The 26,143-nt window shown below is 48.9% G+C and overlaps 1 protein-coding gene across 6 annotated transcripts in view; it reads left to right on the top strand.

Annotated features, from left to right (window-relative positions):
* Nucleotides 1–26,143, top strand: part of AIFM3 (apoptosis inducing factor mitochondria associated 3) — a 58,379-nt gene that overhangs the window by 14,966 nt on the left and 17,270 nt on the right. For 5 of the 6 annotated variants that reach the window (XR_010825617.1, XM_066979303.1, XM_066979302.1 and 2 more), the window contains exons 2-10: nucleotides 263–446; nucleotides 8,153–8,366; nucleotides 12,943–13,052; nucleotides 14,946–15,055; nucleotides 15,562–15,606; nucleotides 17,450–17,546; nucleotides 18,978–19,090; nucleotides 22,817–22,903; nucleotides 25,676–25,767. Coding sequence is in view for 5 of the 6 variants with exons in the window: in XM_066979303.1 (XP_066835404.1) it covers nucleotides 416–446; nucleotides 8,153–8,366; nucleotides 12,943–13,052; nucleotides 14,946–15,055; nucleotides 15,562–15,606; nucleotides 17,450–17,546; nucleotides 18,978–19,090; nucleotides 22,817–22,903; nucleotides 25,676–25,767 (899 nt within the window). In the remaining variant the exon portion in view is untranslated. Of the gene's footprint in view, nucleotides 1–262; nucleotides 447–8,152; nucleotides 8,367–12,942; nucleotides 13,053–14,945; nucleotides 15,056–15,561; nucleotides 15,607–17,449; nucleotides 17,547–18,977; nucleotides 19,091–22,816; nucleotides 22,904–25,675; nucleotides 25,768–26,143 lie in introns of those variants that run through there. The other variant, XM_066979304.1, reaches the window with a different exon arrangement.

The raw sequence follows: 26,143 nt of genomic DNA, 5'->3' as shown, positions 1-26,143 counted from the left end.
TCTGAAGATAAATCATACGGGGTCTGTAATTTTAAATTTCAAAAGGATGATGGAATTTTCTGGTGGATCCCAGAAGGGTGACCTTGGTGCCACAGTCTCACGTTGTCCGTTGTGTCACCGTCTGCCTGGGTCTCACGGCAACTTCCTGCGCATGATGTGCCTGGGGAGCCCATACGTGCTGCTGGCCACTTTCTTTCCCCCTCCACAGCACCCACCCTCACCACAGGCATTGCTTCTCATGCATCTCTTCTACCCCATGCAGGTGGTGAAGGAAGCCTGAAGCCCAGGACGGTGTGAGCAGGAGGGCTGCCATGCGAGGATGTGCCCACGCCCTTGCTGACCTTCCCGCCGTCCCTGTCCCTGGCTTGTGTCCTGTCCAGCGTGAGGGCTGCAGTGGGGCGCTGCTTGGCTCGCCATGGGAGGATGCTTCTCCAAGCCCAAGCCAGGTGACAACCGTGCCCGCCCCATGGTGGCAGGGATGTAGGTCATCAGCAGCTCCGCAGGCACTGCTGGGGAATGTTAATTCTCTGCTCCTGCGGGGAGGATTACTGCCTGCTAATCCCCCAAATTCCTGTGCTCTGGCTGCGGCAAGGAGTCCTGTGGGGCTGTGGGGGTGTGCAGGGCGGGCAGGAGGAGGCTCGGCTGTGGGGGAATGCAGGGCACGCGCCCAGCCTGGAGCCACCATGGACGCAGAGGTGCGTCCAGAAGCTGCAGGAACGTTACCCTCCCAGAGTGACCTCCCTGCCCTGTCGGCTGCAGTTCTCATCGCTAGTTGGTTTCTGGCTGCCTTGTGACCCCATGAAAGTACTCTGGACCTCAGCTGCATCCCACCCAGTCCCAAGCTGCTGCCTGCCTCTGGCTCCTGACTCATCTCCTCTGACCATTGCCACCCTTCCTGTTTCTCGCCATCCATTTAGGCACCCATTCCTGCCATCCCCCAGCAGACATACCTGGGGAAATACCTGGCCCTCTCATGGCCCGGCATGTTTGTGTGTCAGCTGTCCTGGCATAGGTGTGTGTGGCTCAGGCACCTTCCTTGATACTGTCCTAGACGTCTCCCAGGATGGAAGGCAGCAGGACCGTCTTCTTGATTTCTTTGTGTTTTCTCAATCCCACCAGACCAGGCCAGTACCTAGGTCATGCTCTGCTCTCTGGGTTTTGTTTTCTTTGTGAAGCTTGCTCATGTATTCTGTCTCTGGTGGGCGAATGGGCACCCATTGGCGGCTGGATATTGAGGATGTTTCCTCTCTTCCTGCAAACTCATGCAGTGCGTCTCAGACATTCCCTCAGCGCTGTGCCAAGTGAACTCCTGCTCTTCGCTGTGTGGCAAAGGTGGGAATGCAGGATGGAAAATGGTGGTGGTGTAGGCTATGTAAGCAAACCGGCTGGTCAAGGGAGGTCTGGTGTAAACATGCCAACGTGAAGACTTGTCTTGAGCCCTGTCTGGAGTGTGTGCATGAATAGCATTGTGTGGCCTCCTGGGGCTCTGCGTCACTCACCATGCGCAGTGGCGCTGGTCCCTGAGGGCTCACAGGTGTCAGGCTGTCATGGTTGGTGTTACCAAGGGGAGTTCGTGTCCTGCATTTCATCTTGGCCACCTGAGAAGGACCTGAAGGACTTCTCTGTCCTTGCCACCTGCTCATGCCCAAGTGAAAGTGAAATCAGCTCACGGCGCTGATCTGTCAGATCAGTCAGCCATCCATGTGTAGCACTTGTGGGTGGAAAAACTCCTGTTGTGGACCTTCTTTTGGGCAATTTGTCTCCACTGTCTCAGGCAGTGGGGATTTCAGGCTGAAGGATTTGAGAGTTTGCTGCTGTGATACAAGTCGTGTCTGCAAGCCACCAAGTGTCCCTAGACTGAAGTCATCTGCCCTTGCTTTGCATACAAGTTCTCTTTGATGCTGATGTGGGCAGTTTCTGAGACACAAAGGAAAAAATTAAGGGTGGTTTCTGTCATTGACCTGTGCTGTGATTATTTCACTGGAGATTGTGGTGCCCAAATAATATGGCATTGGATATTGCGGTCAAATTCCTGTCTTCACATTCCCTGCAGAACTGTAAGTTTTCTTTTGCGAAGAACCACACTGTTTATAGCCTTCCTTGAAGTCTTTAAGAAGTGAAAACACATCCAAGAAAAAACACCATCATTGAATAAACTTGTAACAAAGTCTGCTGGCAGTTCCACTTTATTTTGTATACCATCAGCAAAAATTGTGTTTAATCTTGGACTGATGCAGAAACAAAAGTGCTCTGCAGGCGCATTTCCTGAGCTGTGTATTTTCATGTGGAGCTGTACTTGCATAGTAGGGCAAATGACTGAAAATGCCATCCTGTAAGCAACACTCCTGCAACTCTGTTTTTGATTAGCAGCCTTTAGAATCTTTTGATGAGCCTTTTCCCAGCCCTTGTTAGCACACCAATGACTGCAAGTGCTTCACCTTGGTGGTTATAAAACCTCCAAGTGCAGTGAGATAAACAAATACAGATTTGCAGATACTGACTGCTCTGCCAGAGGTTTCACAACCTTTTTATGACACTCGTTTTTCATGTTCCTTGCAGGAATAGTGAACTATCAGAGCTAGCTTCTGAACTTTACTATTTCTAAAAATCCACCTATCCCCTGTACAAATGAGGAGCAGGCCATGCAAGTACAAAGTAGCGCTGTTTTCTCTATTAGTACTCTATTAGTACTGCTTCAACATGAAGGAAATATTTCAGGTACAGCCTGAAGTCAATAGAATTTAACTTATTTAGAGACTTTTGAGAGGTCTATATGAGGTCCTTATCTGCTCCATCTTCTTATACCTGAGAGAGACCCTCAGTTTCCCCAAACAGTCTCAGTATTTCTTAAGATAACCTTGATAACACATTTCTGTATTCCAGGAAGACCTTTTGATGGGCAGATAACCAGTGCAGGAGTGGAGTCCTGCAGGCAGTAAATAACTGTGCTGGCTGCACCCAGCCCCAAAGTCCGTCTGCTGCTGCAGAGCCCGACCAATCCTGATATAAATATCAGTGTTTAATTAAGAACTTATGTTCAAGTAGCAATGTAATCTCCTGTTATTTCTAGTGCTGCAGTCCCATGACTCCAGATACTGTTCTGAAGCCTAGCCCTCAGTCTCTGCATATATATATATATTTATTTTTTTATTATTATTATTTTTTTATTATTATTATGTTTGTCACATCTCTCACTGCCCATGCCCTGGGTTTTGGGAGCTTGGTAACTTCTGTAGAGAAAGGGTAGAACCAGACACATTTGACCTCATGATTTTGTCATTAACTCATTTTTGAGTCTCTTTCAGGCCACAAAGAGGGCAGGGAAGTGTCAAGGTCCCCAGCATGTCCCACCACCATGTCCTCACTCCCTGCTGGCTTCAGAAAGCTAAACCCCACAACAGCAAGCTGGGCTTTCAGCCTCTGCCCACTTGTACTGTGCTGATGTTCCATCACCTACTGCTCTCAATGCTTCTCTGTTTTCCACCGGTAGCTCTCTGAGCTGTTAAGACTTTACAGTAGGAGACTTGTTGGATTTTTACATTAAGCTATTCCCTGCCCTCCAGTGCTTGCTTGCCATGGACCTGCACCACTGCACCTGCATCCCCTGGCACAACGTCAGGCCATTTGCTCATGTCCTATCACTTGTTACTTGAGAAAAGAGACCAACACCCTCCTCACTGCAACCTCCTTTCACATAGTTATCAAGTGATAAGGTCTCCCCTCTGTGTCCTTTTCTCTAGACTAACCAGCCCCAGTTCCCTCAGCTGCTCCTCATAACTCTTGTTTTCTAGTCCCTTCACCGGCTTTGTTGCTCTTCTCTGCACATGCTTGAGCAACTCAATATCCTTCTAGTGAGTTTATAGTCTTTACAAGTGTTTGTACTTTTAAGCAATTCCATGATTCTGGGGACCTGACTCAGGATTTTTGAATACTAACAGCTGGCAGTGCTGAGTGTGGATATGCAATATTAGTACCTGCTAATGCTTTCATCTGCTTTTTTTGGGGTATATTCTCATAAAATTCTTACAGCCATCGGCCTCTTGCCATTGTCCTTCAGATATATATGCATATTGATGTAAATGTACACAAACATACATACACATGCAGATTATATGCATATACTTTTATATGTGTATGATGTTGGTCACACAGGCTGAGAAAGCATGTCTTTGGCAGGCACGCATGTATGTACATGGAGGACAGCAGTTGCTCCACCCTGGACAATGAAGCTGTCCCTTCGCTCCTGCCAGCCGTGGCTGGGGCAGTGCTGCTCGGGGATGCTGGTACTCTTGGCTGGTCCATGACTTCCAGCTACCACACAGATCTATAGCACATGTTGAAAACTTTTCCAAACAGTTTGCTTTAAGTTCAGGAGCCTCTTCCAGCAGTTTTAGAAAAAGCCTGTCAAAGGGATGGAGTGTGTTGAACTCAGCCACAGCATGTCAATGGGATTTTAGGGTTGAACTGGTTTTTATAACTATTTTGTTTATATGTAATTTTCCTTGATGGCAATAGAGGCAATTTGCTGGATCAGCTCAGGTGCCACCAAGCTCTGGATTCCTGGAGGGATCATCCCTCAGGAATGCAGGTCTCTGGCCAGAGGGATATCTCACACAGAGCTGGGGCTGCGCTGGGGGGATGATGATGATGAGGAGGAGGAGGCTGGGGCAAGGAAGCACTGGGCAGGGCCACGTGGGCAGGAGGCATGGGTGAGCATGTGTACATGTAGATGGGGGCTGAGGTGGACGAAGGGTTGGGGAGAGGAAAGAGGGAACCAGCCTGCATGGAGACAAGGGACCTGAAATAGTGGGGATAAGACCTTGTGCTTCATTTTCCTTTGCTTGGGTGGCATACCAGTCCCTGCTCAATGAGAGCTGAGCAGCGCTGAGAATGCTGCAGTGTAGTGGTGCCAGAGAGCTGCTGCTTTCTGCAGGTATTTTTCTGACAGGGAAACAAGCAAAAGGCTCAGATTTAAATTTCCATCTTCATTCATGCAAGTCCATGGATTGCCAGGTGCTCCGTGTGCTCACATGATCCAAACATAGTTTGGAAAACTAAATTTTGAGACAGCCAGACAGTTGCTAGGGGGGTTGTCATGAGCAGAGAATTCAGCAACATCAGCATCGCTAAAGGCATCAGCCTGCACAGGGGGCTGCAGCAACCCTGGGTGGGTTGGGTGCAGACACCAGTCCAGGGCACTTTGTTTTCATGCACACCAAAAATACATCATTTTGATGCTTGATTTTTAGCAACCCCAGTATCGCCTGTTACAGAGCTGTTAGTCACAAGAAACTGTGGCTGCATTAGCTCCTGCTGAATTACTGATCAACCTCATAATTGTATGAAGTGATTCTCATGTTTCTTTGACTGAAAGTATTTTACAGGATATGACATAAACAGATGTATATTACATTGCCTAGCTCTGTCCTGGAAAATTCGTGCCTGCTTTTCCAAATGCTATAGGACAGCCATGCTTAAAAAAGCAGTCTCTTTGCTGGGTGCCTACTGGAGTGGAGCTGTGTCACTGCACTGCCCCTGGAGAGAACCAGGAAGACATGGGCTTATCACAGTGTTTTTTATTTCAATGCATAGAGCTGGACCTATTTGTGTGCAGTAACTCCTGCAGATGGCAGATACAGTGATGCAGCAGAAGTTCACATTTTCTGTCTTTCCATCAGTTCAGCGTAGGCACACAGAACTTCACTTTTCTGGCTCTGTCCCTCAGAGCCACAGTTGAACCTGGCCCATGGTGATGATGGTGAGGGTTGGGTGCTTCAGCACAAAGCAGCTCCACTGCCTGCCTAGCTGTGCTGCCAGGGATGGATGCAGGGACTGCCTTATCCAGTCTGATCATGCAGGATTGCAGATGTCATATTGTCAAGTGAAAGCTGGTTGTAGGGCACAATGCAGTGTTAGGTGCTGATGTGGAAAAGCACAGATAGTGGCTGTTCACGGGCCTCTTGGAACAACCTACTGCTTCCAGTGTTCCAGAAGGGGAAAAGTGTGGTTGTCCTAAATAGTAGACAGCTGCAGAGTTCTGTGTGGCCGTGCCAAGGCGGGCGAGGGGCAGCCTCTGTGCTCTGACTTCAGCAGGATGACTGAATTGCCTCCTTTGAGATCATCTCTTGGTGATTTCCTTTGCTCCTCTCAGCTCTGGCACCTTCCCTGCTGAGAAAAATATTTGTTCTCCATAATTTGTCTGGTATCTACTCATTTACTGAAAGATTGTCAATGTGGTAACCTCCATGCCAGCCTTTTCCCCATCTCTGCTTCTGGATTGAGAGAAAACATGCAAAATGTGCTGACATCTCCACTCATCTCAGCTGGACTGTATGCTCAGCTCTGTTAAGCAGGAAACAGTGGGGCTTTGCCAGAGATCAGGGAGCAGCATGTCCTTGATTTCATAGCTCTCAGTACCTTCATTTCCTACCTGCCAAGACCTTTCTTCCTGCCCTTTCCATGCTCAGGTGCTTGCTGTTCTCTGTGGCTCCCTGGCTAGGCTGGAGCAAACTGACCAATCCCTGCTCCTTGCTGGGCTGGTGCCATATGTGGTGGGAGCAGTTTCCCACCACACTACACTGGGACACATTATTCCTCTGGTTTTGCCTGTCCTTAACCTGTTTCAGTTGTGAGCTTTAATTTTTATCTTCTGTACAACTCTTCCTTTTCATGACATTTACAAGGCTGGGAAAACTAAATGCTCGCCCATGTGCTTGGGATGCCTCTTTGGTCTCTGGCAATTATGCCCAGCTCACTATAAAATCCCCTGGTGTTTGTTATAAATATTAATGGCTTTAGTTTCATGAGGTGCCTATGAGATAAAGTGATATTTTATGCCTGTTTGATAGCTATGGACCTGAAATATATATTTTTAAAGTCAAAGCTGTCATCTGGCATGATTGATTTGAGAAGAAAACACAGTTCCTTGAAGGCCCTGGCATGTGCTGTGACTGTCCTCCTTCTCCTGCGGTGTTCAGTGGCACCCCAGTGATGCTCAGAGACCCTAACTAGTCATCCCCAAGGACAGGCTGGATGACTAGTACCATCAATGACCAATGAAATTCTTCCCACTTTCTGTCGCTCACAAGTTGGAGTGTCTAGGAACGAGTTGATGCGGGAGCACCTCTCCTGGCAACTCCTAGCGCCACTGCGTGGGTACAAGGGGTTCCGATTATGGGGAGCAGCTTTCTTGGCTCCCAGGCAGAGGACTTCTGCGCGGGTGTGATCTTCACGAAGGTGTCGGGAGGGCCCCTGTGCCCCCATGCCTCTGCATGGGTTGGGGGCGCAGGTTGGAGCTGGGACATAGCCACTGTCCAGCTGGTGGTAGGCTGCTGCCACCAGGGCACGGGGCCAGGCGTGAGTGGATCACACTGGCAGGTGCAGGGCTCAGACACAGACATTCAGCCGAAGGGTTGAGACTAGAAGAGTGCTTGTCCAGCTCCCACTTGGGCACAGATCCTCATGCTTTGCCAGAATGTAAAGTCTGAAATCAGCGAAATCACTGAGAATGTCTTCCAGAAAGCTGTCACTTGACCTTACATGGCCAGGGATGCTTTTATAGTCAAACTTGCTCAGTGTATAAACTTAAGTAAACCAGACAATTCTTGCTTTTCCCCTTTAATGCTTAAGATTCACTCTACACTGAAAACCTCTTACAGAAATAACGTTGAGCACTTTTAATACTAGTTCCTTATTAATTGGTCTCCATCTAATGAACCAGCTTTATACACCATTCAGTGTTGGCTTTCGCTTCCAGTTAATGTTATCTACGAACAATCAAAAGATTTTTTTGAAGTCTATTTGTGACCTAGAGTTGTTGGTATGCTCGTGCTTAACTTCCTGAAGCTATTTTCCATTAAACAGGACAGGAACTGTGACAGATGGATTGTTTTGCACCAATCACTAATGCCTGCTTGCAGGAATATTTACTTTATGAATGCAAAGGTGCACAGTTGAGAAAGAGCAGTGGAATAATGGACTCAAGTAATCAAACCAAGTTTGATATCAAATATTTTTTCCCAAGCAAGCTGACAGAAAATGTCAGTTCTGATGACATCTGTCAGCCCCTTTTGAAGTCAAAGGAAGGAGGGAGAGGCATCATGGCAGCAAAACCTCTGGCTTTGTTTTAATGAAGATTTGTTTGTTCCTGCAGTTGAAGTGAAAATTGAGGTGGTGATACCCGAGAAGGAGAGAAGCAAAGAGGAGATGTCACCCAATGGGAAAGCCAGCCCATTGATTTACAAAGTCAATGGGACTGCCCGGCATTATCATCTCGAGGAACATCCCATTGCCAGCAATCCTTACCACAACCCAAAGGATGTGGTGGAAGCATCTGTGTGCCATGTGAAGGACCTGGAGAATGGACAGTAAGTGCCTAAAGTCTTTATAGGTAACTTGAAAAATCTTGGGAGACCTCATAATCCAAGCTAAACCCTCTGCCTGGTTCTTTAGTTTCTGGAGATGATGATTTAACTTGCTAAAATGATTTTTTGCTTTCATATCTTGAATAAAATAACATCACAGGCAAGTAGCAACAACTGTTTTTTACCTGAATTATTGCTGTTCCCTTCAAAGTGTGCAGTCCTCCCTGGCACCCGTCTTAGACAGACCTGATGTTCTGTAACAGAACTTCTCATCAGATTCTGTTCAGCTTGTGTTAGACAACCTTGGCAATTATAAATTTAAAAATTTATTATTAATTTATTATTTAAATTTACAAATAATTTACAAAATAAATTTAGTGTTCTAGCCTTAGTACTTTTATGAAGCAGCATGTGTGCATGTGTGGGATGGATGGGGTCGATCATGTGCTCCACCATTTCTGCAGTGCCTTATTTCTCCAGCTGAACTCATTTCTTTCAACTTGTTCATTCACCAAAAATGCAATTTTCCAAAGTTTTCGCTAATGGCAACACACTTCAGCTGTGTACATTTTCACCCTGATTTAAGAGTTTTCTCAACTCTGAAAAGTGCCTGTCCCAGTCACTGTGCTTTACAGGCACATTTTTCTTACCTGGGATAGATGGGCCTTTTTTGCAGCATGTTCCATTAATATGACAGAATCCAAGCAGGCTGAACTGTGTGAAAAATAATGTAATTTGACTCCAATGAGCAGTTGGGTGATGTTGGATGTGTTGGATGCAGTTGGAATCTGTGAGTATTTGCTTTAATTTGCTATTGCACGTAATGATACTCTAGGATAATACGTGACGATCTAGAATAATCCATTTAATACAAGCTACTTCATGCTAAACTTATGGGGCATCATGAGCTATAAATTCTTGTTAACAAAGTTCATCTAGGAATAAACTGTGCTTTTCATCTCCGGGAATTTATGTATTAAGCCATTCTACAAAGGGATGCAGTGGACTCTCTGCTGGATTAAAACTTCATGTGAGGTTTGGCCGACTTTGCAATTTCTGCTGCTGCTCAGAGGAGGGATGGAGGTCTGTCAGGACCTGGAGGTGAATGGCCTCTGGTGAGAGACTAGGGTGAGGCATCAGTAAAGACACGCTGGGTGTAAGGAAGGCACAGTGGGTGTAAGGCTGCTTTGGGTAAGTGATGGACAGAGGCAAGGCAGGGGGAGTAGGACCTCGGGAGAGGACAGGCAGGTACGGGAATTGCCTTGTGGCTGGAGCAAAGCCAAAAAGAGACACAGTCCTGGGGAATATTTGTTGCACAGGGGCGATCCTGAGAGTGAATCTGCCCTACTGAATTTCCAGAGTCAAGAGGGAGCAGATGTAGCCTGATGGCTGCTGTAGTCATTGCAGCCAAGGAAATGCCAGGTGCTCATGGAGGCAGCTTCTGCTAACTTTATGTGTGGGGTGTTCCTAAATGAGTTTGCTGTGTTTTGGTGCCCCAGTGCAAGAAGCATATTGAAAAACTAGGGCTTAGGTAAGTATATTGCCTGGAAAGCATGCAGTATAGCAGAGAAAATGAGTGGAAGAGCCTGGTTTACTCTGTAGGTCGCAGAGGGGTGAGTGGTTTGGCTGCAGCATGCAAGGACATATATGACTGTAGCAGAAAGCTCCTTGGTCGAACAGGCAACAGCTAAAGCAAGAGCTAGAAGCTGTAATCAGTCAGGAAACTGGCTCACACCAACTGTGCGTGCATTTAACTACTGAAACAAGTTACCAAGTAGTGCAGCAGACTTCCCATCAGTGGACATTTTAAATTCAGAATTACTCTTTTTCTAATAGAGTTAGTTTTTAACTTTCTGGCACCAGGATGGTCTCAGCAGAACCAGTGAAGGATTCTGGTGCATGAGCTCTGCTGCTGCCTTGCCCAGACATTCTCCCAGCTGGCTGACAGGCCCTGGGGTGGGGAGCACACAGTTGTCTGTGTCTTTAGTTCAGGGAGCTGCACCCAGAAAGCAGCCCCCAACCACCTGCGCCTCCTCTGCCACGTCCTTTGTGGGCCAGAGCCAAGCTTCCGCTGGTGCTGCCCAGGTTAGAAGGGGAGTTGGGCAAGAGGACAAATTTCCCACTGGGGAAACAGCTCAATGGGGAGCAGTGCAGTGCCAGTCGCTCTCTTGCTCTCTTTGGACTAAGTGCGTGATTGAGAGCTTGCAGGTGGCTGTGTGTTGCCTTCAAGATGCCAGGTCTTGTTTTTCCCTCTGTCAGATCACACAGTTCCTTAGGTAAGTTGTAAACTCACTTATCTTATCTTATCTTCCTGTGTAGTTTTGGTTGTCATTTAACAAGAACCACAGGTTTTATCTGAAGCACTGCACAGCTGAGGAATGCAGCAGGACTTGTATTGCTCTATTCCCATTGTGCTGACTGAAGGACACCCGAGTGCCAAGTGTCCTGCATGGGGAGGGAGCAGAGCTGCCTTGCTTGGGAGTGCGTCTGCCAGCTTACAGGGCAGAATGGCTCCCAGGGCAAGCGTGATGAGCTCAGCTGCTGCTTTTGACCGAGGTAGCAAAGAAAGTCAGCATCTGCTGTTACTCTAGTGGGACAGTTCATGCAGATGAAGCATGCATGTGCCTGAGGACTTGTCCAAGGTAGGTCTGCAGGTGTTTCAGGCATGCTTGTGGACTGAGCACTGGTCTCACACCCCTCTTCACCAGGAGAAGTGTGTCTGCAGCCTGGGTGCTGGTTAGTGTGATGTTACCCAAACCGCAATGAGCGTGCAAAATGAGTCCCGTTCGTCTGAGACCTGGGGGTGTGTTGTGCATACGCAGCATTCATGGCTCGCACATGGCCAGTTTTCCTGAGCACTGGGGGTTTGCTGTGTGCACACCAGTGATACATACAGTACACCTAATGCAGCCTGAATATGCCAGGCTTGCTGCTGAGATAGTCTGCTTAGTGCAATGGGAACAGCTAGGATTTCTGGATAAATGTCAAGTTCTGAAGATCAGCTTTCTGGCTTGGGGAGAGGAAACATCCCAGGAAAAGCAGGTCTACACTTCGGTCTGGGCTTTGTGCCCAGCTCTCTGCAAGGGTAGGGCTCACTCCTTGCCTCTCTGCATTGGCACCTCGCAGAGGGCTCTGGATTGCATGGGGTCTACTAGGGCTGTGAGGTGGAAACACTCTGCAGCTCTCTCTACAATTACCTACCTGAAAGGAGGTTGCAGCGAGGAGGGTGCTGGTCTCTTTTCTTGGGTGACTAGAGATAGGATGTGAGGCAGTGGCCTCAAGTTGCACCAGGGGAGGTTTAGGTTGGACATTAGGAAGAATTTCTCCATGGAGAGGGTCATCAAGCACTGGACTAGGCTGCTTAGGGAAGTGGTGGAGTCTCCATCCCTGGAGGTATTTAAGAGATGTGTGGATGTGGTGCTTAGGGATGTGGTTTAGTGATGGGACTTGGTAGGTCAGGTTGATGGTTGGACTTGTGACCTTGAAGAGCTTTTCCAACCTATATGATTTTCTAAACTTCAGCTTCCCAGCACTGATAGCACCATTAACCACATATTCAGCAGGTGGGGATACTGTGGTAGCTTTTTTTTTTTGTTTTGCAGAGAGGGTGCATGATTGGCAAAAGTGTGCTTTTGGCTAGGGCAAGGGTGGCTGGGGCTGGAGCCTCATGTGGCTGGTGGGGGACCCATCGTGAGACCATAAACTTTGCATACGGGATTCTTGCTGTGCTAATTACGCTTTTTCCAGGGTATCTCCACAAGCAACAGCTGTGCTTCAAAGAGCACCTGGCTGTCTCCTGGGGGATTGCCTGCACTTAGGTTGGCTCCCGTAAAAGCATGAAGCTGAGTGCTGGGGCAGCAGGGAGACAAAACCCCACTGTGATGCAGAGTTGGGCCAACAGTCTGAGCAGGAGGGCAGGTTGCCATATGACTTGTGTTCTGCAAAAACAGCAGAAGAAAAGAGCAAGGGAGTCAGGTGTAGATGTCCTGGGGTTTCTATCAGAAAAATGTGACCCATGTGACATGGCCAGGACCAGAGCCCAGCCCCTGATGCAGAGCACACAAAGGGTCACAGGTTCCTCTCCTGGGCACTGCCTCATTTCACTCTCAGAGGTGTTGTGTTTTCTTTGGCTCTCAGTGAGCACCAGCCTGCAGGGACCTGCTGACTGCTCCCTGGCCAGGAGGGGATTTGATGCCGCAGCAACACCAGGCTTGCTTTTTGCTTTCACTGCTGCTGACAAGCTTTAGTCTGACCCTTAAATGGCCTCCTGAGCTTGTGGGGAAGCCATTAGCCATGTCCCGACTGTGCAGAGATGCTCTGGGCCACCTCTGAGCACAGTGACAGACACAGAAGCTGCCACTTGGTGACCCAGCTTGGATCTGGTGTGGGCTGGCAGCAGCAGAGCCACCTCCAAGGCCAGCTTGGTGGCAGGGGTAGCAGTACCTGTGAGCCACCCAGCGCTATTGGAGAGCAGTTTGGAGGAAGGAGGAGCTGGGCAGGGTGGAATGGGGCTGGAGTGCAGGGTGAAGGGTTTGGCACCAGCTGTTCTGCCACCTGCTTCTGTGCTCCTCCTCCTTAGGATGCGTGAGGTGGACCTGGGCTGCGGGAAGGCGCTGCTGATCAAGGAGAGCGGCGAGTTCTACGCCATGGGACACAAATGCCCTCACTATGGGGCCCCGCTGGTTAAAGGTCTGTCTGTATCACTTGCTGTGCGAATAAAAATGGAAAGCAAAGCGTTTGCAAAGGGCAGCCCCGAAGTCCTTCATGGGTGCTGCAGGGAGTATGGGGTAGTGCCATACCTCTTACTCAACTTCATCCCAGCATCTTCTTGGTGAGGGAAATGTGTCTTCAGACAGATGGCAGTGCAGAAGCCTCCAAGAGTACTCAGCCTTGGGTTTGGTTTGCTGGTGAACTCACTGACACAGACCTGGACACAGGCCTGAGGCTTACTTGGGTGACTTCAGAGAACAAAACTCATCTAGCATCATTACATGTTGTCTCTTCAGCTGGGGTCTGAACCTCTCTTGGACTATGTGAAACAGCCTCAGCTTACTGCATCCAAGCAGAGCCTAGTTTTATGGGGCTTTGTTCTTTTTATTGGTTCTTAGCCATTGAGGAGTTAAAAGATGTTTTAAAGGAAAAAAACAATCTTCCGCATTTTATGATTTTTCAGGCCACTCAGTCTTAAAAAACAAAAATCCACAACTCCCTATAAATCAAAATCATGTTCATGAGGGGAGGATCTTTGGTCCGATGGAATTATTTCAGCAACAAAAAGACATGTCTCTGTTGGAAGTGTGGTGATGTACAGTGGTTTGCCCTCATGGTACCAGAAGCCTGAGTACGGGCCCCTGGTAGTGCCATCTTGGCCGTGTGCCTTAACTGTGGGCACTTGGCTGAAGGTGGGGTGCTGGGGAAGATGGCAGAGTATCCTCACTTGCTGTCCTGGCAACAGCAGCCCTGCAGGAGTGCTGGGTGCAGGCAGGCATGCTCCTGGCCTTGCTTGTCCCCCTCTGGTGTCAACAACCTGCTGAATAGGACAGGAGGTCCTCACACTGCTTCTATCCCTGCAGCACATGGATGTGAAGCCCCCTTGCCTGTCAGAGACCCATGGCAGGTCCCCAAGGCAGTGGCCTTGCACAGCAATCTCACTGGGGATGCAGGAGGGATGCATCTAGTGGGTGACAAGACATGGCAGTGCAGCAAGCAAATACATCAACTCAGGATGAGTCCAGCACAGCTGAACTGTAGCAGTTCACTCTGCCACGAGCCAGTTCTTTCAGGCAGGGAAAGCCAAAGTCCAAGGTAGCAGACTCAGAGCAAATACTTATGAGGAGTGACCTCATTGCTTTGAACATGCCCCGTGCTTTTCCAGTGGCATGCATACTCCTTGATGTGTCAGCATCTGTTCTGACATAGGCTTGCTCTAAATATGTGATGCTCTGCTTGAGGCACTGCTTGCTTGTGGTGGTACTGGTCTTATAGAGATGACCGCAGGACCCAGGAGACCACAGCCCCTGGCCCTGCTGGAGAGTGAGGTTATCCTGTAGGCACAGCAGAGAGCTGGTGGAGCTGTGCATGGAGGCATTGGAAGAGCACTCTCAGTGAGGGCATGTGAGCTAGGATCCCACACCCAGGATCCCAGTTGGCACCTCACCGTCTAGCCCAAATGGTTGGGCCAGTCCTATGCACAAGCTGGAGAAGCCCACGTGAAGCAGCCAAGAGGCCGCTGACCATCCACGTCCATGACAGCTGCCATGTGTCCTGTAGGAGAGACGACAGCTCTAGATAAAGAGAAGAGTGTCACAGAGACATGTTCAGAGTCTGGGCAATGAAACTACTCTGTGTGGAGGTGTATAGCTCCTGCCACTGCAGCAGGCTCTGGACAGCAACCTCTGGCCTTCAGGAGGTCAGCCTCGCTCAGCAGCTGTGGTGAAACTGTGAAGAATTCTAGAATCCTAGAAGTGTATTGGCAGTGAGACCTGGCCTCTGCCACTTGTGCCTTGGCCAGGTGGCAGCAGCTTGACCACAGTGGGCTGTAGGCAGGGACATACTGATGTGGCTATGCTGTCTTTCATGCAGGGGTTTTGTCCAAAGGAAGAGTCCGCTGTCCCTGGCACGGAGCCTGCTTCAACATCAGCACTGGTGACATAGAGGACTTTCCTGGCTTGGACAGCTTGCCCAGGTTCCAGGTGAGACCTTTGTTCCTGCAGCAGAGGAAATTAATGTTAGCATGGCTTCTGCAGAGGTGTGGAGCAAATATTTCCCATGTACATGGTGGGATGGCCTGTGGAGAGCGTATCACCCAGCACTCCCTCCTCCCTGCATCTCCCCTTGTCATTCTGTCTGCACCCCTTGGATGTCAGACACTCCTGGGAAGGTGAGGGTGGAGGTGCATGGTCTGGGAGGCTTCTTGTGCAGGAGAAAACAGCCCTCAACCTGAGAGAGGTCAGGTAAATACGGGCAGTTTCTGCACTGAACATCAGAGCATGGTTGGTGTTAGACAAGACACGTCCTCCAGCCTTGAGCTGGGGAGGGCCTGGACAGGGCCTATGCAGCTCTTGCATGAGACCTGCAGTGCAGATGGCCTGGTGAGACCGCTGCTGTGTTCAGAAGTTGTTGCACAGATGGAGCAGGCACCTTTTTCACACCAGAGACGCTTGCTGTCCTGCAAACCACTGCTGTTTGTCACCCTCAGGTGAAGATCGAAAAGGAGAAGGTGTACATCCGAGCGAGCAAGCAGGTGAGAGGCTGAGCCACTGCTGACACCCCAAAAACAAGGCCCATGGGGGAAGGCAGGGGAAGAAGTACCTGAGCAGAAAGATGTGTGAGCATTCAAAATGAGTAAACCAAAGGTCTACCTAGCCCAACCCTGTCTCGAGCAACAGCCTGAAGTCTGTCCCTGGGACATGAGTGGAGCCAGGCAGAGCCGTAGTGTCCCCCCTCACCCTCCTGCACTCCCCTGACTGCTAGGCGCTGCTCCAGGGTGCAGCTGGACGCACGCTGGATGCACACTGGATGTGGTGTCTCTGAGTTCAGGATGTCTTGCTAGATGCTTGTCCTGAACTCACCCCGTGTTTCCTTCAGCTCACAGCAGCTTGTAATTTGATTGGGCCATGAAGCAGGCCTCTCTCGTCAGCTGTGTGGCCTCATCAGCTGGGTCTGAATGCAGCGTGGTGATGGCAGAGGTCATCTCTGTGCACATACATCGGCTGGAGAGGGATGGGGTGGGTGGGCAGGGAGGGCTGTCTTCTCCCAGGCAGGATGCAGAATGAAGCCTGTTGAGGCCAGTGCCATCTTTCTTTCTACAAAGACTTTTCTTCTGATTCACATTTGCATATATACATATGTAAATATAGAAGCTCAGAGCTCTGGCCCAACTGGACCTTTTTGTCACCTGTGGGGTTTGATCCAGAGAGGTCACTTGAATGGAATCACACTACTCCAGCTGGTGCAGGTGGGATGTGGTGAAGAGGGCTGTGCTGGATTTTGGCCTCTGATGGGCTTCTGCATCAAAAGCAGCATGGCCAGCAGGTCAAGGGATGTGATTGTCCCCCTCTGTTCTGCTCTCCTGAGACCTCACCTGGAACCCTGTGTTGAGCTCTGGAGCCCGCACCACAAGAAGGACACAGAAGTATTAGAACAAGTCCAGAGGAGGGCCACAAAGATGACCAGAGGGCTGGAGCACCTCTCCTACGAAGACAGGCTGAGAGAGTTGAGGTTGTTGAGCCTGGAGAAGAGAAGACTCTGGGGAGACCTTACAGTACCTAAAGAGGGCTACAGGAAAGCTGGGGAGGGTCTCTTTTATAAGGGACTGTAGTGATAGGACAAGAAGTAATGGCTTTAAGCTAAAAGAGGGGAGATTTAGATTAGATATTAGGAAGTAATTCTTTAATCTGAGGATGGTGTGGCCCTGGCACAGGTTGCCCAGAGCAGCTGTGGATGCCCCATCCCTGCAAGTGTTCAAGGCCAGGATGGATGGGGCTTTGAGCAGCCTGATCTAGTGGAAGGTGTCCCTGCCCATGGCAGGGCGTTTGGAACTAGGTGATCTTTAAGATCCCTTCCAACCCAAACCATTCTATGATTCTGTGGCTTGGCAACATGGGGGCTGTGCAGCACAGATGGCAGGGTGACATAGGAAAGGGCCCTCGGGTCCAGCCATGGCAGGCTGGACAGTCCGTCACCTTCTTTGAATATCAGAGGCATATGAGCTCTGTTTAGGTGCAGGAATAAGTTCCTGATAGGACTTCTGCATTTCCATTTCCCCCATTGATTGCAGAATCGCGCAATGATGCACCTGTGCTGCTTCTCCTATATTTTTGCCAGTGCTTTGTCCCTACATGAATTTGCAGACAACAATGGTTTTATTTTTCTTTTGTACCTGGGAAGGAGGTAGTGCACTGGGTAATGAAAAGGTATTTGGTTGAGCATGGGTTTGAAGTCCTCATTGGATACAAAGATATGGATGTTCCATTTCTATCCAAGCTGTTTCATGACAACACTGAAAATTGTCTCCACTTCTGCCTGGCTACCCAGGCAAAAGCTGTGAAGGATAATGACTGTTTTTCTTGCTGTTGGTGGCGTAGGCTCTTCAGACACAGAGGAGGACAAAGATGATGGCAAAGTGCATCTCCCTGAGCAACTATAACCTGAGCAGTACCAACGTGCTGATCATCGGTGCAGGTATTGAGTGGCATGTGCTGGGACAGCAACGTGTGTCCACTCCCAGGGTGTTTCTGTGAACAGAAGGGCGTCTGTGTGCCATGGGCCTTCTGTCATCCCTCCTGCACCCCTTCCTATGCACAACGTCAGACCAGAGGATCTTCCTGGGCCTTTTTGACCTAGACACTGCTGGTCATCCAAAGGGGCTTGAGAGTGTGTGATCTTAAGCGCATCTGCTGTGCAGACTGTGTGCAGAGATGTGCAGATTCCCTGACCACACTGCAGCTGCAAAGTATCACAAATGGGCCCAGCTGCTCAGGAGGTGATGCTCGTTTCTAAGGCTGGAAGTAATTCTGTGCAACCTGACAGCACTGCATAATGCAGTTTTTGTGGGAAGCCTGATGGATAGAATCTCATCTGCCAAGTTTGCCTCTTTCTGGTAGGGCTGGATTGTGCCTTCAGTGAAGCAGAGGGTGGGAGGGCACAGGCTGTACTATGCTGGACCTGGGGCTAGGAGGGAATGGCTGCTCAGGGCACTTTGGTTGTTCTCACTTCATTATAGCCCTCAGGTCACCAGATGCAAGCTGTGGGAATGCTCAGCATGCTGTGATCTGCTGCTCCTATCATCTAAGTTATGTCTCACAGCTTGAGTAGAGAGGGAAAACCAGCCAGGCGGGCTCTTCCCTTGCTGCTGGGCAGCATTTTTCCCTTCCTTGTGCCCATGGTGTTTGTTGACTGAGATCTGGAGTGTGACCTTCCTGCTGGCCAGGGGCAGCTGGGCTCTTTAGGGAGCACAGCATGGCTGCAGGTAAATAGTCATCCAAATCCTGAGCCAATATGCTCAGCGGTGATGTTAGCTGTTGCTGAAAGAGCTTTTTCAGGCTTGATCAGCTACGTTGACAGCTCTTTCTGAAGAACAAGGTCTGTTCTGGTGAACAGGAAAGGAGATTTCAAAGCTGTTTGGGTGGGAAGAGACCCCCCCTCCAGCCCTGCATCGAGGGCTGAGATGCTGCCATGTCTGGTGGGGTTGAGGGCAAGCGACCACAGCCCATTGTGCTGGGTTGCTGAAGGCTGCCCACTGCTGCGCTGCACTGCTTGGCTCAGAAATGTCCCCCAGTGTCCCTGTTGAAGGCTCTGTAGATTTGGGTGAGTTCTTTCTATGAAAAAATGAATTTGCAAGGAGGCCTCATTTGAGGGTCACCCCTGGAGTCAGTGTCAGTGCAGTATCAGTCCTGGCTTAGTGTGCTCCAGGCAGCATGCGCAGGACAACTGCCTTGCTGTCTGTCCTTCCACTGCCCCGTGCCTCCATCAATAGCAGTGTTTTGTAGATGGACCAAAACATGATACTGTTCAGATCCATCTTTTTCTTTGGCATTCAAAGAGTTCATTCAAAGGGTTCAGACCATCTAATACCATAAAACATTGCTAGCATGGCTCTTCCTTCTTTTTTAGGTGCAGCTGGATTAGTCTGTGCAGAGACCTTGCGCCAGGAGGGTTTCTCAGACAGGATTGTAATGTGCACAATGGACAGACACTTGCCCTATGATAGACCAAAGCTCAGTAAGGTTTGTATCATCTTGAGTATGTCACATGAGTTTTACAAATTGCCCTGTGTCCTTTCTCCACCATTATTCATTGCACCAACATGTTTCTTCTTCCTTATTAGTCCTGTCTCTCTTTTTCCTTGAACCGTCTTTTCTGTTAGTGACTGAAAGATGGAACACAGAAGAGGAGTTGTACAAACTCCGAACAGGAGTTCACCAGCATAGAAACCAGGTCATTCTCCATAGGTCTACAAGCAGCTGTCTTGGCCTGCTTGTACCTAAATGGATCTGCTTCCTATGTTTCTGGATCAAAATCTTTAAAGCAATGAAATGGGGCTTGTAAACAAATGGTATTTTCTACCAGGATTTTTATTAGTGCATGTTTCTTATGATGCAGTGATGCACCTTGCTATAGTTACTATTATTATTGCTCATCATCACAACTTGATAGCCTGATGTCAGTGCAAAGATCACTTTTTCTGGCACACATCCCATTTTGAATGCCAATTTGTAGCGACAGAATGGCCTTCTAATCACATTTTTATCACTGATACAGGGCTTTGCTTGAGAACAGACCAGCAACTCAGGTTGAACAGCAACAATTGGTCTTGAAGCTTAGAGTTAACATAAGAGCAGACAGTGCATTCCACTTTACATCATGGATACTTATCTAGGGGAGATGGTACTCTACAATCAGAGCATCTAACTCAGCTTCCAGCTCCAAGACAAAGCCATTTGTAACACAAACATGCATAGAGCATTCAAGCTGTTGCTCTATTTGGACAAGATTTGCTTGGGGCAAGAAGCAGCTGGCTGAATTGCAGAGGTTGTGCTGGGCACCTCTGAGAAGTTCACAGTCCCTGTCCCGGCCAGGCAACTCTCAGAAATGCTTATCCCCATCATGTGACCATTAAACTGTCTTCTTCAATCTCCTTTAAATAGTAAAAACACCTCATACAATGGAAATGTTACACGTGATTTGTTAAACTCTCCACTAAACATCTCTGGCTGCAGTCACTTTTGGAAGTTGCACAAAACTCATGGAAAAAAAAGGCAGAATATTCTAGAACAGGGTGAAAAAAGGGGGATTTTTCTTAATCCTCTTGTGAGTGGTATTAGCCCTGGAAAGAGTCACTAGAGGAGTAGCACATAAAGCTGTAAGCAGAAGACTTCTTGCCTCCTGAAACTGCAGCATTGTCATTATCACTCTGTCCCAAGCTCCTTCCACACTGATCCTCTCCATGCCCTTTGGACCATGACCTGGTCCCTGTTGTGCTGCTGTGTCCCCATTCCTGTCACAGGAGCACTGGACAGCAGCAAAGGCCTCAGGGGCTCTGTACTGCTCCTGCTGCCCTCCCTGTGCACCAGCTTGGGAACCAGCACTCTGAAGTGGTGGGGTCAGAAGTTCCTCTCTTGGTAAATGTTGGGCGTTTAAAGAATTTGCAGTAAAACTGGAGGTTTTGGTTGATAGCAAGCTGAATATGAGGCAGCAGTGTGCCCTGGCAGCCAGGAGGGCCAACTGTACCCTGGGGTGCATTGAGCACGGCATTGCTAGTTGGTCAAGGGAAGTGATTGTCCCACTCTGCTCTGCACTGGTGCTGCCTCACCTCGAGTAGTGTGTGCAGTTCTGGGCACCACAGTACAAAAAGGATGTGAAACTGTTGGAGAGTGTCCAGAGAAGGGCTACAAAAATGGTGAAGGGCCTAGAAGAGAAGAGGAGCAGCTGAGGTCACTTGGCCTGTTCAGCCTGGAAAAGAGGAGGCTGAGAGGAGACCTCATCGCAGTCTACAGCTTCCTCACGAGGGGGAGTGGAGGCGCAGGCACCAGTCTATTGGCAGGTTGTGCCAATTTTCAAGAAGGGCAAGAAAGAAGACCCTAGCAATTACAGGCCTGTCAGTCTCACGTCAGTGCCTGGTAAAATTATGGAGAAGATAATCCTTGAAGTTATTGAAGCGCACCTGGGGAACAATGCAGTCATCGGTCCCAACCAACATGTGTTCACGAGGGGTAGGTCCTGCCTAACAAATTTGATTTCCTTTCATGATAAGATCACCCATCTAGTCGACCAAGGGAAACCAGCTGATGTGATCTTTTTGGGCTTCAGCGAAGCTTTTGACATGGTTTCCCATAGGATCCTACTGGACAAAATGTCCAGCATAACAGCTAAACAAAAACATCATGTGATGGGTGAGCAATTGGCTGACGGGCAGGGCTCAAAGGGTTGTGGTAAATGGGGCCACATCAGGCTGGCGGATGGTCACCAGTGGGGTCCCTCAAGGCTCCATTTTAGGGCCAGTCCTCTTCAATGTTTTTATAAATGATTTGGATGTAGGACTAGAAGGTGTTTTGAGCAAATTTGCTGATGACACCAAACTTGGAGGAGTTGTAGACTCAGCTGAGGGTGGAAAGGCCTTGCAGAGAGCTCTGGACAGATTGGAGAGCTGGGCAATCACCAACCGCGTGAAATTTAATGAGAGCGAGTGCTGGGTCCTGCACCTGGGGTGGGGCAACCCTGGCTATACATACAGACTGGGTGACGAGACGCTGGAGAGCAGCCCTGCAGAGAGGGATCTGGGGGTTGTGGTTGATAGCAAGCTGAACATGAGCCAGCAGTGTGCCCTGGCAGCCAGGAGGGCCCACCGTACCCTGGGGTGCATCGAGCACGGCATTGCTAGTCGGTCGAGGGAAGTGATTGTCCCGCCCTCTTCTGTGCTGGTGCGGCCTCACCTCGAGTACTGTGTGCAGTTGTGGGCACCACAGTACAAAAGGGATGTAAAACTGTTGGAGAGTGTCCAGAGGAGGGTGACGAAGATGGTGAAGGGCCTAGAGGGGAAGATGTATGAGGAGCAGCTGAGGTCACTTGGCCTGTTCAACCTGGAAAAGAGGAGGCTGAGGGGAGACCTCATCGCAGTCTACAGCTTCCTCGCAAGGGGGAGTGGAGGGGCAGGCGCTGATCTATTCTCTTTAGTCACCAGTGATAGGACCCACGGGGATGGTGTCAAGCTGAGGCAGGGGAGGTTTAGGCTACACATCAGGAAGAGGTTCTTCACTGAGAGGGTGGTCACCCACTGGAACAGGCTCCCCACAGAAGGAGTCACTGCACCAAGCCTGCCAGAGTTTAAGAAGCGTTTGGACTGTGCACTTAGTCACACGGTCTAAACGTTTGGGTAGACCTGTGTGGTGCCAGGAGTTGGACTAGATGATCCTTATGGGTCCCTTCCAACTCAGGATATTGTATGATTCTATGATTTTATGATTCTATCCATATCACATACCTCTGCTTTTGCTTTCAAGGGAATTTGTGCTCCATAACTTGGGTCCTTTTGACAGTGTTGCCCTTGTAACAATGCAGATAGTTCTCACTGCTCTTTTAGCTTCCACTTCCATGGGTAACTGGTTGTTGTCCAAATAATGTGTCTTTTCTTTTGGTGCTCTGAACTTGTGTGTTATGAGGAGCTGCATTTAGATCTGCTATACAGTTACTCAGAAACACTGGCTGCTGTTCTACCTCAGCTGGTCAATGCCACTGCTGTGCTGAGCAGTCAGAGAAGAAACCAGGGCCCAGTCCATCGTCTTGTGATGACTTTTACTTGAACAGGTTTTGATTCTAGTCCCTGTAGAGCAAATCTCTAAACAACTGCCATAAGGACTGATTTCACATACACTGACTTGTGCTTGGAACAGGTGTTTCTCCACTCGCGTTTTCAATTCACAGCTATTAAGAGAAAAACGGCCTTTTTTTTTCAGTCAATGGATTCCCACCCGGAGCAGATCGCCCTGCGCCCCAAGGAATTCTTCCGCACATATGACATTGAAGTCCTGACTGAAATGCAGGTAAGGAGAGTTGTGTTTGTACGGTGTGGTCTCACCATTTGCCTGCAGATTATTCTCCAGGTGCTGGCATACAAAGTCTGTGTCTTTGTTTCAGCTTGCTGATTTCTGTTGCAGAAATGCCAAGTCTTCCTCATTCCCTGGGCCGTTTTGTGCCTCTGAGGTCAGGCTGCCTGTGGTTGCTCTAAGTCATAATTAAAGCAATTTCTTCCTGTGCAAACTCCATAGTGACCATCATTTCTTACCTGCCATTTGTCTATTATCCTCACGTGGATTTGGGGTGACCAACTGGCCTCTGATCAGGATAATCTGCCTGCAGGCAGCACAGACAGTGATGGATTAAATATTTCTCCCCATTATTTTATTCATATTGGGAATCTTCAAGGATTTGTGAAATGGCAGCTAGGATGACTTAAGATCTGGGTTGGCTGAGCTGGGGACAGAAACTAAGGGGACTAAAGCCTGAGAAACAAACAAACAAAAATGTTCAAGGCTTAAAAATTAACAGGTATTCTATGGAAGGAGCAGAGGCAGCAGAAAATGACACCTCTGCAGAGACAGAGGCTGGAAGGTCGTTTGTTAGTCTGTCCAGGCCCAACAGAACATCACCATTCACTTGAGGATCTACCAGTTACATTGCAGATGCTGGCTTTTTGGAGAGGTTCAATGAGATGAGGTCTGTTCATACAGAAATCATCCCAAGTCTGGAGTATTTAAGGTGGCTGCAAATATGCAGCTGCCCACAGAAGCTGAGCTTGGTTATGAGATCCCAAATTGTGCCATGTGGGAGACCCAAACCTGCTACTAGTCTGTCAGGCCAGGGGGTAAGAAGGGTTTGTGAGTGAAGGCCACCTGCTCCAATCCCTGCCCAAGCAGGGTCACCCAGAGCAGAATGCCTCAGGACCATGTCCAGGCAACTTATGAACATCTCCAAGGTGGGAGACTCCACAGCCTCTCTGGGCAACCCGTTCCAGTGCTTGGTCACCTGCACAGCACAGAAGTACTTTCTGATATTTGGATGGAACCTTTTGCGTTCTAATTTGTGCCCCTAGCCTCTTGTCCTGGCACTGGGCACCACTGAAAAGAGCCTGGCTCCATCCGCTTTGCACTCTCCCTTGATCTGTTGGCGATACTCTTGCTAATTCAGTCCAGGATATTATTAGCTTTCTTCACTACATGGGCACATTGCTGACTCATGGTCAACTTGGTGTCCACCAGGGCTCCCAGGTCCTTTTCTACAAAACTGCTTTCCTAGATGGTCAGCCCCCAGCATGTCCTAGTGCATGAGGTTGTTCCTCCCCAGGGGCAGGACTTTCCAATTCTCCTTGTTGAACCTAGGCTCTTTGGCATAAGAAGTTTTTAGTCTTTTTTATCACCTGACACACTTGGATATGCTTTTTTACTGCTGAGCAATCCACAGTCATGAGGCTTTTCTCATTGCTCACTTGCTTTTTACCTTTTTCAAGAATCCTTCTAGCCTCCTGACCCCACTGTCTCACCTCTGCACACTTGTGTGACATGGGACATGGGGACAAGGGCAGGGAGGTAGTGGGTAGGAGACAGGGGAGGCAAGTCAGGTTTGAGTCCTAGAGGCACAGGCCAATACTGCTGTCACAGTTAGCACGCAGGTTAGCAGCACTGAGGGGCTCTGCCCAGCTTCTGGAACCCCACTTCACATGGCTCATGCGTGGAGGTGCAGTGGTGCCTGCTGAAGAAAACTTACCCACATCCTGGATCCCACCCAGTAAAGCAATGCGAGGAGGTTCATGCTCCATTTTTTTCGATTTACTGCCTCAAATGTGGATTTTCCCTGCTGCCCAAGCAGAGGTGACTCTGGGTGAGTGAGTGACTCCTGGGATAGGCTTGAAGACATGTATAATGTCCCATGGAGGTGGCCACAGCATGAAGTGCTGCTGTTGCTGGTGAGGCTCTCCTGTGTCCATAGGTGCCTAGTGTCAGTGCTGCTCCACCCACAGTGTGTGGAAACACCAGTCTCCATACAAGAGCCATCATAAGCATTTGAAGAAGGCTTGTCCAAAAAATCTGGAACTAGCTTGGGAAAAGTGTACCCATGAGCACCTTGCTCACTGGGATGGTTTCAGAGGCAAGGGGGAAACAATGGCAGTAGGGGAGTCCTTATCTTTGCAAAATAAATAAATAAATAAATAAATGTGCAGGGACAGAGCACCATTTGATTGTGTTAGGAATGAGTGTGAGCACCTGCCTGTGACTGTCTTGACCCTGAGTCCCATTGGGAAAGCAGCTGTTGCAGTGAGGAGGACAGGTTGCTGGGCAAAGGTGGCAATGCGGGCAGAGGGAGTCACTCCACAGGCTTTGGGAAGCCTCAGGCTTAGCATGGGGGCAAAACCGAAAACTGTTTAGGAATAACAGCTTGCCACAGACCTGGCTCTCAGTTCCTGTTAAAATCTAAGATAAGTACTAGGTGTTCAACGTGTGCCTGCACATTTCAGGGGATTAGACACCAAGGAATGCTGCTGCTATGGATTTTGGTGGTGCCTTGAGGCTTACTCTGAAGTCTTCTCTTCTGAGCCTGTGTGCGTTAGTGGGTGCTGATCATCCCCCGCAAGAAAGCAATTCAGAAGTAGAAAATAATAACAAATGGTTTGCATTCTCTGCAGTCATTAACAAAACAAGATGTGCCATAAGAGGCTCATGGTGGGCTGGTGCATTTGGGGGTGCCTTTGGATCAGCACATAGCATCTCGGTGAATGTCTTGAGATTTCATTTCTTAACATTATTTAGAAATGATTTCAGGTTGCAGCTGTGGATATCAAGAACAAGATAGCTGTGTTCAAGGATGGATTTAAGATGGAATATAACAAACTGCTGATAGCGACTGGAAACACGTAAGCTACAAACATTTTAAAGATCATGAGAAACTATTTTATCTGAGAACTTGAGGAGCTTGTGCCTGGGGATAAGGGATCAAACACAGCAGTTGTGTTCAGAAACTGAATTTGTTTGCAAGAACGTTTGCAGAAAAGGCACCAAATACATAATTGATATGTCAGTATCTCCCTCTGTAGCTATGGTGGGTGTATCTGCTCAGCCAAAGTTGAAGAGCCTGTGTGTCACCCAAATACAGCCCAGAAAGCAGGGGACCACCAGGACCAAGGGCTGTGGTGTGTGGAAGAAGGCTGTGCAGGAGCTGCTGCCCAGGAGTTTCATGATCAGAATCAAGGCCAAAAGAGTGTTAATGAAAAGTACCTGCTGAAGCAGCCT

The sequence above is a fragment of the Anser cygnoides genome, chromosome 17 (genome assembly GCF_040182565.1).
Source record: "Anser cygnoides isolate HZ-2024a breed goose chromosome 17, Taihu_goose_T2T_genome, whole genome shotgun sequence".
Classification (NCBI taxonomy): Eukaryota; Metazoa; Chordata; class Aves; order Anseriformes; family Anatidae; genus Anser; species Anser cygnoides.
The sequence above is the reverse complement of the archived record's forward strand: the minus strand, read 5'-3'. Positions and strand labels throughout refer to the sequence as shown.